Source organism: Centruroides vittatus, unplaced genomic scaffold (assembly GCF_030686945.1).
Source record: "Centruroides vittatus isolate TY-2023 unplaced genomic scaffold, ASM3068694v2 contig_260, whole genome shotgun sequence".
NCBI classification, from domain to species: Eukaryota; Metazoa; Arthropoda; class Arachnida; order Scorpiones; family Buthidae; genus Centruroides; species Centruroides vittatus.
The window spans coordinates 593,177-606,278 of NW_027121652.1; the positions used below are offsets into that span (position 1 = coordinate 593,177).

Genomic DNA, 13,102 nt, shown 5'->3' on the forward strand with positions numbered 1-13,102 from the left:
TTGCTATTATTACTTACTCCAATTAAACAAAGATACTCCACAAAAAGTTCACTTTTAGGAAAACAAGTAAGAACTGTAATTTATAATAAGTCTTGCAGCTACACATAAAACACAACTTATAAAAATCCAAACCAGCTAAAAACTAAAAAGTAGGTATAAATTAACTAAAAGTAACTTCTACCAAAAAGTATTTTATTCATTGTTATACACTGTTTAATCTTAATATTTGTCATACTACAAAGCTATCTGTTAAATATGCTTTTAACATCATTATGTGGTGTTCTATATGAGTGTGGCAGTACGACCCGCGAATGAAACGTACAGAAAAGGACACTGCAACGATTACAATAATAAACAATGTTCCTTTATTCCACTTAGAACAAATAAGATTCTTGTTGTTAAAAAATCTCAACTGAATTACAATTCTAGGTGTGTTAATTTTTAAGCGCGTAACAATCGGTCCTTCGTAAACGCATAACTAACCTAACTTAAATCTAGCTTAAATCTAACTTAATATTAAGGAAAAATAAGAAAGATAGGACAGCAGAAAGGTAGAAGAAATGAAAGGGATGATTCACCCGGGATTTTCTCTTTTTCGGCGGATACGTATCGATACTTTGTGTGGACCCTGGATCAGACGATATTGGGTTTTCTCACTATTCTTTCTTCTCTCAATTATCGGGGTTCTCCAATATGCCGGTCTCTATATTTCGGCTTTCAACTCGATTATCGCACTTCTCTCCTCTCTCGGAAATCACGATCGAGCCTCGCTCTTGCCGTCCGTTTCTCTTCGTATCTCGTCGAAAAGTGACCCCTCTCTTAGCCACTTTTTCCCCATGCCACACACCTGCTATTGTCCCTACCAATTCTCAGAACTGCTGATCCAGCCCCACGGCGATAACGGTCATGGAAAGTTCCAGAAAGAATAGACAAAGGAAGGAGGAAATGGCAAAAATAAGATAAAATTACAACTATATACAATAAATACATATATACAATATGGCCGACGGCCACAATTACATGTTTCAGATATACCATTAATTTAAGAATTACCTATGCTGAGAACTACTTAAAAAACACTAAAATTATGGTTTGACACTTAAAACTTACCTGACATATCATTAAACGTTAGCTGTTCTTCACATTCTTCATAGCTGTGTTTTTCAATACAGTGCTGTTTTTTTCAATTGAGTCACATGCCAGGTTCAAACATTCTTCACTTAAAGAAAATGGACAAGGCAGATTTTTTCCTAACTGACATGTCACAATGTTGTGTAAAAGACATTGATGTCTAATTAAGTTTTTCTTTGCCTTGTACTCTTTGTCACAAATGTTGCAGGAAACATTTCGAATGCACGCTTATTTAGATGTATATTAAATAATTAAACTTACTCGTGCCTGTGACTGGTGTGAAAACAATTCAAAACTAACAAACGTTTTCTGGACGCCTTCCGTGTCCTTCCACAGGTTGAAATCGCCGGATTCTATTTTTTTTTAAAACGAGACCGCCGTTCTGAATTTATAAGAACGAATTCGAATGATGATAGTTTGAATGCGTGATGATCAAGGCGCATGCGTTATAACTGTCGTGTTCTGTGTTGTATCGTATTCTTTTTAATCTTGGGTGTTTTTTTTTATCTTGGGGTCACCTGACTTCATGTGTCATCGGACCCATCATGCATTCGAACTATCATCATTTGAATTCTTTCTCCCCCTCGATGTGGGTTCCTGTCCGTGGTGAGGGGACCTCCCAGAGATGGTTTGGTATTTCTTCTTTACCATCCCTGGGATCTGAACGCCCACCCACGTGTTTGCCGTGCGTGGTGGCCCGTATGCCGGAAAGGGGGATCCTGGTAGTTGAGGGGCAACATAACGTCCCCAACACACTGCTTTGGCCCCTGCTTCGGATAAACGGGAGGCTCAAATCAGGCTCCGTTTGAGTCAATCGGCTGGTCGGTGAGTCATTCTTGACCTCGGCTTGGAGTCAACCGATCGATGCAGACCGGGCGGACACGTCAGGCAAGATGTGCTCTTCTTGACTGCATTGTGAGGGTATAGCTCCTGGGAAACCCTGGTGTGACGGTCTATGGGAGTCTCCCATGTGACGGCATCCCCTTGTTGGACCCCATGGTGGGTGGGGTCACTAGGAGCTGAATAGTTATTTTTAAACATGGATTCAACAAATTCAAAAACCACAAGCACCATTGCATCACAACCAAAGGAGGTCAGTTCCTCCAACCAACCAATTTATCTCATAGTACATAGTACTACTGAAAAACCGATGTCTAAGTGTTCCCCTTTCCTAATTCAAAAGTTGTTTGAATCAACTATTGGACATTTAAAGAAAATACAAAAATTGAGGTCAGGGGACCTACTGATAGAAGCAGCCTCCTCTCAACAGTCAGCAAAGCTTTTGAAAATGACATCTCTAGGAGACATAACAGTCACCATCACACCACACGCAAGTTTGAACTCATCACGTGGTGTGATATCTGAGGTCGATCTGATGTCTGAAGATGAATCAGATATCCAGATCGGTCTTTCAGATCAAGGTGTCACTGCTGTCCGACGCATCTCCATTCGTCGTGATGGCAAGTTGATACCAACTAAACATCTCATTCTCACTTTTGGAAAGCCAACATTACCATCATTTGTTACTGCAGGATATCTGCGCTGTCCAGTTCGACCATATGTTCCAAACCCACTGCGCTGCTTCAAATGCCAGCGGTTTGGACATTCTCAAACATCCTGCAGAGGAAAGAGCGTATGTGCACAGTGTGGAAGTGAAGGTCACCAGAGTGCTGAGTGTACCAATACTCCATGCTGTGTGAATTGCAAAGACGCCCATCCTGCCTACTCCCGGAAATGCCCTGCATGGCAGAGAGAGAAAGAAATCCAACGAGTGAAAACAGTTAGCAACATACCTTACCCAGAGGCTCGGCGCATGGTCACTTCAAGTGCACCATTGAAACAGAAGACATTTGCAGCTGTTTTGAAATCCACAAAGACATGTGCAGTTCAAACGAATATTTCAGTTTCTCCGAAAGAATCTCTCACTTGCCATGCGAAATGTCTACTGATCCCATCAAAAGAAACACCAGAAAAAGAGAATCTAAAAGCAAAAGCACCCCTACCTAAAACAGGGGTCACAACAAGAAACCTGGGTTCTAAGAAGGCAAGTAAGAACCCACTAAACAAACAGAGAGTGAAAGCAGCTCTCTCTAAATCTAAAAAATCAGAGGCTCAATCTATGAGTGAGTTCTCTGATATCTCTGATGAAGAGAATAATATGGAGGTGCCACAACCAATTTCACCTCCAAAAGGAAAATCCTCTGTGAAATTGAAGAGGGACACTTTTGCGAAGAATGCTACCTCAAACACATAATGGATAACAAAATAATCCAATGGAACTGTCGTGGTTTCCGCAACAACTTTTCTGACATTAAACACTTGACATTATCTACCTCATCTCTCTGTGTGGCACTCCAGGAAACCCATCTGAAACCTGGAGAAAATATTTCTTTAAAAGGATTCAATCTTTATCGTAAGGATGACGATAGCCACAACCGTGCCAGCGGAGGTGTGGCTATACTGGTTTCAAACCGCATCCCGTCCTTACCGGTACAAATAACAACAGAGCTGCAAGCTGTGGCAGTCAGAATTTCAATTGGCGTTACTGTCACAGTTTGTTCCATATACTTGCCACCAGATGTCAGAATCGATGAAGATGAATTGGATGCCTTGGTTGAACAACTGCCGACTCCATTCCTTTTACTCGGTGATTTCAATGGCCACAACCCAATGTGGGGCAGTCCCGACATAAACCGTCGAGGCAGGGCCATTGAGAGATTTATAGGCAATCACCAACTCTATTTATTTAATACTGGAGAAGTGACATACTTCCACGCCCCAACAAGAACATTTACTGCCATTGATTTGACATTAGCTAGTCCAAATCTGTTTTCAGCGTTTACATGGAAGGTTGGATGTAATCCACTTTCCAGCGACCACTTCCCAATATTTTTAGAATATCGAGGCAGAGAAAGCTGTGAAACAGCCCGTCCACCACGCTGGAAATTTGAAACGGCAGATTGGCCTACATTTTCCTCTTTGGCTAACATCACTGAGGAAATGGTCAATACTGCCGATATCAATGATGCAGTAGAAGTTGTCACATCGAGTATTATTCAGGCAGCCGAAAAAACAATGGGGAAAACGTCAACCAGATATCCAAAACATCCGAAACCATGGTGGGATCAGAATTGTGAGGTAGCATTTAAAAAACAAAAGAAAGCATGGGGGATTTTCAGAAGATACCCCACTGCTGAGAATTTGATAGCTTTTAAAAAAGCAAAGGCAAATGCCAGAAAAATAAGGAGGCAAAGCCAAAGGGATTCATGGAGGAAGTATGTTTCTAGCATAACATCTTCCACCAGCTCAAAAGCAGTCTGGGACAAAATCCATAAAATTAATGGGAAATAGGCTTCTCACTCTCTGTCCATGCTGGAAAATAATGGCACAATAATCAGTGACATAAAAGGTATTGCTGATTTGTTGGGTGAAACATTTTCGTCTTTATCCAGCAATATTATGTATACAAGGGATTTTCAGGCTTATAAAGTCCAAAGTGAAAAACAATATCTAAACTTTTACTCTTTATCTAATGAGGAATATAATGTGCCATTCAGCAGAATAGAACTATGTACAGCAATCTGTCGCTCGGGGAATACTGCTGTAGGCGGGATAAAATCCATTACAGCATGATTAAAAATTTGTCAGGCAATTCCCTTAGTAACCTTCTGAATCTGTTCAACAGAATATGGACAGAACATACTTTTCCTGACTCTTGGAGGCTATCTATCATAATTCCCATTCCCAAGCCAGGTAAAGACTGCAAGAATCTTTCTAATTATAGACCAATTTCTCTGACTAGTTGTCTCTGCAAACTTTTCGAGAGAATGGTAAACAGACGCCTGATGTACCTCCTAGACGAAAAGAACTACTTTTCACCACATCAGAGTGGATTTCGTAGGAACAGAAGTACCACAGACAATCTAGTAAACCTTGAAACATCTATACGCGAAGCGTTTGTAAGACGACAGCACTTAGTGTCTGTGTTTTTCGATATAGAGAAGGCTTATGATCGCTGCTGGCGATATGGAATACTCCGTGATCTGCATGAATTTGGACTGCGGGGTAATCTGCCAATTTTTATAAAAAACTTCTTGCAGAATCGAAGATTCCAAGTTAGGATGGGCAACACTTTGTCTAGGCCTTTCACACAAGAAGAGGGTGTTCCTCAAGGTTCTATTCTGAGTGTGACTCTGTTCCTAATCAAAATTAATAGCATAGCTAAGTGTCTTCCTCCCAGTGTGAAACACTCCTTGTATGTGGATGACTTTCAGATCTCCTGTCAGTCTACTAACATGAGTTTTATTGAAAGACAACTGCAAACCTCCCTAAATCGCATAGACAATTGGTCCAAGATCAATGGTTTTACTTTTAATGCAGAGAAGACCTCGTGCATCCACTTTTGCCGAAGGCGTGGTTTGCACCTGGACCCTGAAATTCACCTAAATGGGGTTAAAATCCCAATGGTCAATGAAGCAAAATTTTTGGGTGTCGTGTTTGATCATAAATTGACGTTCTTACCACACTTGCACAATTTGAAGAGTAGATGTTTAAAATCTCTGAACCTTTTAAAGGTATTATGCTGCTCATCCTGGGGAGCAGACAAATGTTCTATTCTTAGGATATATAGAGCCCTCGTTCGCTCTAAGCTGGATTATGGATGTGTTGTTTATGGCTCTGCGCGAGAATCTACTCTTCGGATGCTGGATCCAATCCACCATCAAGCATTGCGTTTGTGCACTGGTGCATTTCGAACTTCTCTTGTTCAAAGTTTGTACGTGGATGCTTATGAGCCTCCACTATCTCTCAGGAGAGAGCAGTTGTCTTTGTTCTATTACATTAAACAGAAATCTCTGGCTAAACCTTCAGTTTATTGTAGAGTATCAGATACTCAGCTGAAAAGATTATTTACAGCTCGCCCAAGTTGTGTCCCTACATTTGACATTAGAATGGAGAATGTAAGCAGCACGATTGACCTGGACACAAGCAACATTTCACAGGCCGAGGTCGATAATATATCACCTTGGTCAACTCCTGTGATTAATGTTGACTTTAGCTTAAAGCAGTTTCCTAAGGAATCCACCCCGGACTACATCTATAGGCAGCACTTTGCAGAAATTCAACACCACGACAGGAATTTAATTCTATTTATACTGATGGATCGAAATCGGTTGATTACGTTGGCTCAGCCTTCGTCTGCCAGGATGAGATCGTGGCAGAACAAATTGCATTGAATTCTTCCATCTTTACTGCAGAGTTGCAGGCTATTTATCTAGCCTTAAAATATGTAATTAGGAAAGGTCATCGTCGCTGTGTTATTTACACTGACTCAGTCAGTGCACTTCAGGCTTTGATCTCACATGAACCTAGTTCTCACTCTATAGTGATTAAAATTCGCAAACTGTTTTGCCATCTTATTGCAAGTAATATTTTTGTAAAATTTTGTTGGGTCCCAGGCCATGTAGGTATAAGAGGGAATGAAGAAGCTGACGCAGCTGCAAAGTCAGCAAGTCCTTCTCAGCATACAATGTTTATTGAAGGAGGTGACTTGAAGCTAGTCGTTAAAAAACGACTAGAGAGAGATGGCAAAATGTGTGGAACGCACAAGTCCACAATAAACTTTACGAGATCAAACCTATAATAGAAAATTGGACACACAACAAACAGTATGACAGGAGATTTGAGGTCATTCTTACTCGTTTGAGAATTGGACACACTCGACTGACTCATCAATACCTTCTGACGGGTGATGACCAGCCTGTGTGTCAGTATTGCAATTGTACTGTAAGCGTTAAGCACATACTGAGCAATTGCACTGCCTCTGAAAGGATTCGTAGGCAGCATTTTGGAAATGCAAGTTTTAAAGAGATTATGGGCCAGAGGCCAAATGTTGATAAATTACTGAACTTTCTAAAAGTTACAAATATTTATAAACAGATTTAGTTGTTTGTTTATTTTATATTTACACCTTGTTACTATATACATTTTAATTGTTATTTATTTTTGTTATCGGTTCTATGTTTTTGTTTTTTTTTCTGTTGTTTTATTTTGTTCTATTTTGTTCTATTTATTATTGTTATTTATTTATGTATTTATTTATACTATGTGTTGTGGCACAGCTTGGCCTGTGTTGCCTTTGTTCCAAAAAACTATTAACCAACCAATTAACCAACCTTCAAAAATATCATTTTTTATAGATAATAAATTTAAACTACTCAATCTGTCTTGGGACATTGTAGAACGTAAATAGCTCTTAATGATTTTCAATTTACTAAAACTTCTCTCACCTTAAGCAACAGCACGGGCAGAGTAACCATTATCCTTAATGCAATACTGATGTCGGGGTAAGACTATCAGAGATTTTACTTGACCATTCCCTGTAATATTTGTAAATGGTGTAAAGATAAAGATATCAAATTTTTAAATATTATGTTTGCTTGACTTTGAAAGCATCTAATTGCACTATATACAATGCAACAGTTGGCTGCAGCTTTTTAAAATCTATGAATGGCATGGTAACTAAATTTTTTCCATTTAAAAAATCAAAAATTTATGATATTGAACGCATATTTTTAAATTGATCACCTAGTTGGGATATAATATTGTCAACAAATTCATAAAACAAATGTTTTAATTTGTAAGATTTATTTCTTTTTCTTTCAACAGAAAATGGGTTAACATCTGGCTTGAACCAGACTACAAATAAAATATCAGTTTTCGCGACAAAAAAAATTACTTTTTTCCTGACACACATATATTTACTTAAAGACTATTATAAATACTATTTTTTCATTTCATTTCAATTTTTATTAAGGCACATACGCACATACTCACTACCGTCAAAACATAGCTGAGTGTAACATTTTACAGTATTTAGTGGTGAGTTATAAACTCCGTAACGTAACCGTAACCGTACCGTATCCGTAGCCGTAAGCGTATCCGTATAGCATGGTTATAAAGTCCGTATCGTATCCGTATGGCCGTACCGTATTCCGTAAGAAAAGTTTGGATCGATCAAACTTTTACGGTAGCGATACGGAGAACTGACCAACTGCGCATGCGCTAAGTTGCATACAATCGGAAGTTGTGCTGGAAGCAACCAACAAAACTTTGAGGAAGACAACATGGCTACGACTACTCGTGAAGAATGTGTTGCTGTGATTGCATTGTTAGCAATAAGTTTAGGCGCTTTTGTTATTAATAAAAAGCGGATAAGTCGACGACGATGTCGATGGCAAGTACGTCTCGTCAACATAAACAGGCCACTTTGCCAATTCTCATTATTTCGTCAGATGAAGAACGTCGATTCCGACGAATTTTTTAAGTATACGAGAATGAACATGGATCTCTTCCACGAGCTATTGAGACACGTATGGAGAAGACTGTACAAGCCACATGGTCGAGCAATTTATCCGGAAATGAAACTAGCGTTGACATTAAAGTGAGTCAAAAATACAAATTATAATTAAAACTGCAGCTGTGTAATCAATCCTCTTTAATATTATAATATATATTTTTTACAGATACCTGGCCCAGGGAGGTAGTATTCAAAGTATGGCTTCGGATTATAATATATTAAAGTGTACAGCTAGAAAAATCATACTGGAGGTCAGTACTTCATTCTCAGTTCCATTTTTTTTTTTATATTAAAAGAAAAATTGTCTATGTTAAAATTTGTGTAATATTAAGTAAATAATTGTCATTTTTTAAATGAAATTTATGAATGTGAGCAATATAATAAATGTATCCACATTTGTGACAAATGATACTTAAAATTTATTTACATAGGTACTTAAAAAATTTTTCTTACTGTTGACCAGTGATTAGTTTTGTCATACCTAACTTCTGTGTATCAGTTTGATAAAATTCTAGATTAAAACTTAAATTTCTCTAATTATATATATATAAAATTGACTAATATATGAAATTTAAATAAGAAGTTTAGTGTGTATGGTACATGTTCTTTTCCATTTCTGCAATGTTTTGTGTATTTCCAGGTCTGTACAGCAATTTGGGAGGAACTGAAGTCAACATATATGGCATCATCATCATCATATCCAGAATGGTTGCAGATAGCAAACAGATTTTGGGAGAAATGGCAGTTTCCTCTCTGCCTAGGGGCTATAGATGGTAAACACATCAGGATCAAGGCACCACCAATGTCCGGATCAGAATTTTTTAATTTTAAAAAATTCTTTAGCATTGTCCTGATGGCTGCCTGCGATGCAGACTACAGTTTTACATTTGTAGATGTAGGAGCCTATGGGAGTGACTCTGATGCAACCATCTTGTCACTGTCAGCTTTTGGAAGCAGTCATACAAATAATCCTGTCTAATAACATTGAAAAATTAAACTTGCCAAATGAAGGAAAATTACCAGGTACAAACACAACCCTTCCATTTGCATTTGTTGCAGATTCTGCATTTCCTCTAAAAGTAAAGCTTATGCGCCCTTATCCTGGGATGAATTTGCCAGAGGGCGAATCAATTTTTAATTACCGTCTCTCCCAGGCAAGAAGAGTTATAGAGAGTGCATTTGGGATTTTGGCATCACGGTGGCACATTTTCCATCAATCAATTAAAGCATTTCCTGATGCTGTAACAAAAATGGTGTTATGCACAGTTATCTTGCATAACTTTATAATGAAACATAATTCTGTGCCAGAATACTGCCCCCCAAATTTTGTAGACCAGGAAAATATCCCTGGCGATTTCCGGGATGAGCTATCTCGTAATTGGGAGCCTCTTCAATGTGGATCGCGGAATTCTGCACAGAGAGCATACAGCAATCGGAATGCTCTAAAGGAGTTTTTCATGAATGAGGGACATGTACCTTGGCAATTAGGAATTGTTAATCGAGGAACCCTACCTAATTCATAAAGATAATAAAATTTTAGAATATTCAATCGTTGTTAGTGTAATATTTGATTATTTTGATTCAAATGTATATTTTTCATAATTGTACAGTTTTATATATTAAAGTTTTTTTAGAATAATCTAGTCTTCTTGTTATGTCGTAAAGAAATTTACTGTTTTGTTTCTTTTCCTGTATGTATAATAAAATAGTTTTATTATACATAGAGGAATCTATAAAAATATATATATATATATATATATATATAGGTACTAATGATGTATATACTTATATTCTAATACTGTCTGTATATTCAGAAATGTGGTTTACTAAATCAAACAAAACAACAATTCTTGGAGTGTTCAAATTTATTCATATTTGGCTAAAAATTCCAAAATAGATATTTTAAACTCCTTTTTTTCTTTAGGATTCATTTTTCTCATTATTTCTGACATTTTTGTAGAAACTGATTCTACAAAAATGTCATCACTGTTGCGATTCTGAATGTTCATTAGATAGGGTTGAACAGCTGACAAAGTATTTAATATGCTTGTCTCTAATTCAACATTATCAGTTTCTGTTCTTCTTTTTTTTCTTTTCATATTTGTCGGGTGAGTTGATATGTCACCTACAGAAGTTGATGGACCATCACAATAGGTTGCATCACCATCACAAATGTCATCCTGTTCACACACTGATACATCTCTCGTTAATGTATCAAGTGTATTCCATGGAGATGTGTCTGCATCTCCATGGAGTACACTTGTACTCTCATGGACTGCTTCAGCATCAGTCGATGGTGCATAATTACTTCGAGTCCTGAAAGCCAAAAAAAACTATTTGAGAATACTGTGCAATATCATAAAGCAGTGTTTCTCAACTTGTGGTCTGTGGACCACATCTAGTCCGCAATGATGGAGCAAGTGGTTTGCAGGTAGACATAAAGTAATAAAAGATTAAAACTTTGTTAAATGATGATTTACTTTTAATAGTTTACTTCTAATTTAATTAATTGTTTTCATGTGTATTTAAAGCATGATTTTAGATTTATTGTGTTATAAATGGGACAGTATGTCCCAAATAATGGTAATACCTACACAGGTTTAAAAAATTGAGGACTATATAACTTTTTCAGACATCTGAAGGTTGAGAAACACTGTAATAAATGCTTCAAAATATAGTCAACTACAGCATACTTACTTGCGATGTTTTACAATATTCTTTAAAAACATCATTGACTGATATAATGGCCATACAGGCTGCGAGGTTTTTCCGCTCCCAGATGGGGTATATCGGCGATCTTCTTTCCTGAAGCATTCTCGTAACAGTTTCCATCTCGCCTGGGCTTCAGACACTGAAATATGCTATATTTTCAAATACCTGCACGTACCGTACAATATATATCTACTCTATATACATTTGGTGACTACATACCTGTCAATTGGACAGTCTCCGCCACGGTCTTCCATGAATTACTTTTTTTTTAACGTCTTTAAAGTCTGTATGACTTTTGTCATAAATAAATGGAAATTCTTGTATAACTTGAATTAATAAATCGTCACCTAAATATTCTCCTGACTTCTCCATCGTAGTAAAAGTAGTTAAAACAATAAATCGATGTTTGAACACTCGAAAAATGGCAGAACTTACAAATCGTAATCGTAGTTGATGATAATAGCTGTTGCCAGATCAAGCAAAAAGTAACAAATTGATTGAAAAGTAACTTTTGACTGACAATGCTACATCTAAATAATATAAAATTTTAAGATAAGAATCACTTTGGTCATACAAAAATAGAAAAATGATAAAATGAATAAATAATTATAGTGTTAGATCTGGCAATAACTATAGATGATTTTGCGCATGCTCACAATGGACTGCTCCGTAAACCGTAAGAAAAGTTTGTTCCCTTATGGATACGGATAAGCCCTTACGGTAGTTTATAACTATTGCAATAGATATCCAGTGTAGCAAACATTTACGAATACGGATACGGTTACGTTACAGAGTTTATAACTCGGCCCTTATGGTGAAATAACATCTAGATGGAATGGTTTACCATAGTTTTTACATGAGTTGCAATGAGTAATGGAATTACAAAGGATAATAATAAGTAGTCACATAAGACATAAATTATACGAAAGGACAGATTGAATTACAGGTATTTGTTTACAGATCGATAGAATAGAATAGATGGTGAAGGTTGTTACGATACATGGTAGTGGCATGAGGTGGGGGTACCCTGCCAGAAGGCCTGGCAAGGTTACAATATAGGGTATTTCCAGTAGACATTTCATTCCAACTAGACTTTAGGATAGAATGATACAATATTATGTTAATAATAGTTAAATTAAAATAATTTCAACTTAACCTAAAAAAAAACAAAAATTAAATATTAATAGTATTAAAGCATGGCAACCAAAGAAATTCAATGAGCCAAGTGTTCCTGTATGAATAGCGGTAGATATACGTATTACTTTTCCAGGATACGTAGTACAGATGATGATATGTTGAATACACATGGCCGAATGGCGATGGCATTGTGAGATGCCGTAATACAGAGAACACCTGGAATGGTTGTCGTAGAAAGGCAGTGCATAGTATAGTGCATACTGCACTGCAAATTAATATACGCCAGGAGATGTCGAATTATCGACTAGCATAGTTCATTTCATTTAATTGTCCAAAAGTTCTTGCAACGAGTTTAAAGTGGATGTTCCAAAGTTTCAAAAATCCTGATAGCATGTTCTTGGAAAACATTCGAGTAAGGCTCACAAACTTGTTGAGTCCTTAGATATAGAGGTAAAAGGGTTTCTTGAATTCAAGAACTAGAGTCTTGAAGCAGAGCATACCATAGGAGGTGTTCTTTCCAAATAAGTGTATTAGTAGAGTTCTGATACACTATATTTATGATCGACATTAGGTCTCAATCGGTGTCTCAATGATTGTTACACGTATCGTGTTTATTCCAATTAAGTGTATTGATACAGTTTCTGATACACTAAATTTATGTTCTTCAATTGGTCACAGTCAGTATCCACGTGTCCACATGTGTTTGCGAGTAGTAATTATCTGATGAACCCTGAAATTATATATAAAGAGCACGAACTAAAAATT

General features: G+C 37.2%; 2 protein-coding genes across 2 annotated transcripts; both read left to right on the forward strand.

The window, feature by feature from the left end:
- The first annotated feature begins 2,170 nt into the window (after positions 1 to 2,170).
- On the forward strand, positions 2,171 to 3,385 carry LOC136971527 (uncharacterized). Its single transcript, XM_067265987.1, has 2 exons — positions 2,171 to 2,465; positions 2,547 to 3,385. Exons 1-2 carry the CDS (start codon positions 2,171 to 2,173, stop codon positions 3,383 to 3,385), a joined length of 1,134 nt encoding a protein of 377 aa, XP_067122088.1.
- A 4,625-nt stretch (positions 3,386 to 8,010) lies between these two features.
- Positions 8,011 to 10,141, forward strand: LOC136971552 (uncharacterized). The gene is made up of 3 exons (XM_067266013.1): positions 8,011 to 8,739; positions 9,129 to 9,444; positions 9,500 to 10,141. Exons 1-3 carry the CDS (start codon positions 8,686 to 8,688, stop codon positions 10,009 to 10,011), a joined length of 882 nt encoding a protein of 293 aa, XP_067122114.1. The 5' UTR covers positions 8,011 to 8,685; the 3' UTR covers positions 10,012 to 10,141.
- The last annotated feature ends 2,961 nt before the right edge of the window (positions 10,142 to 13,102 follow it).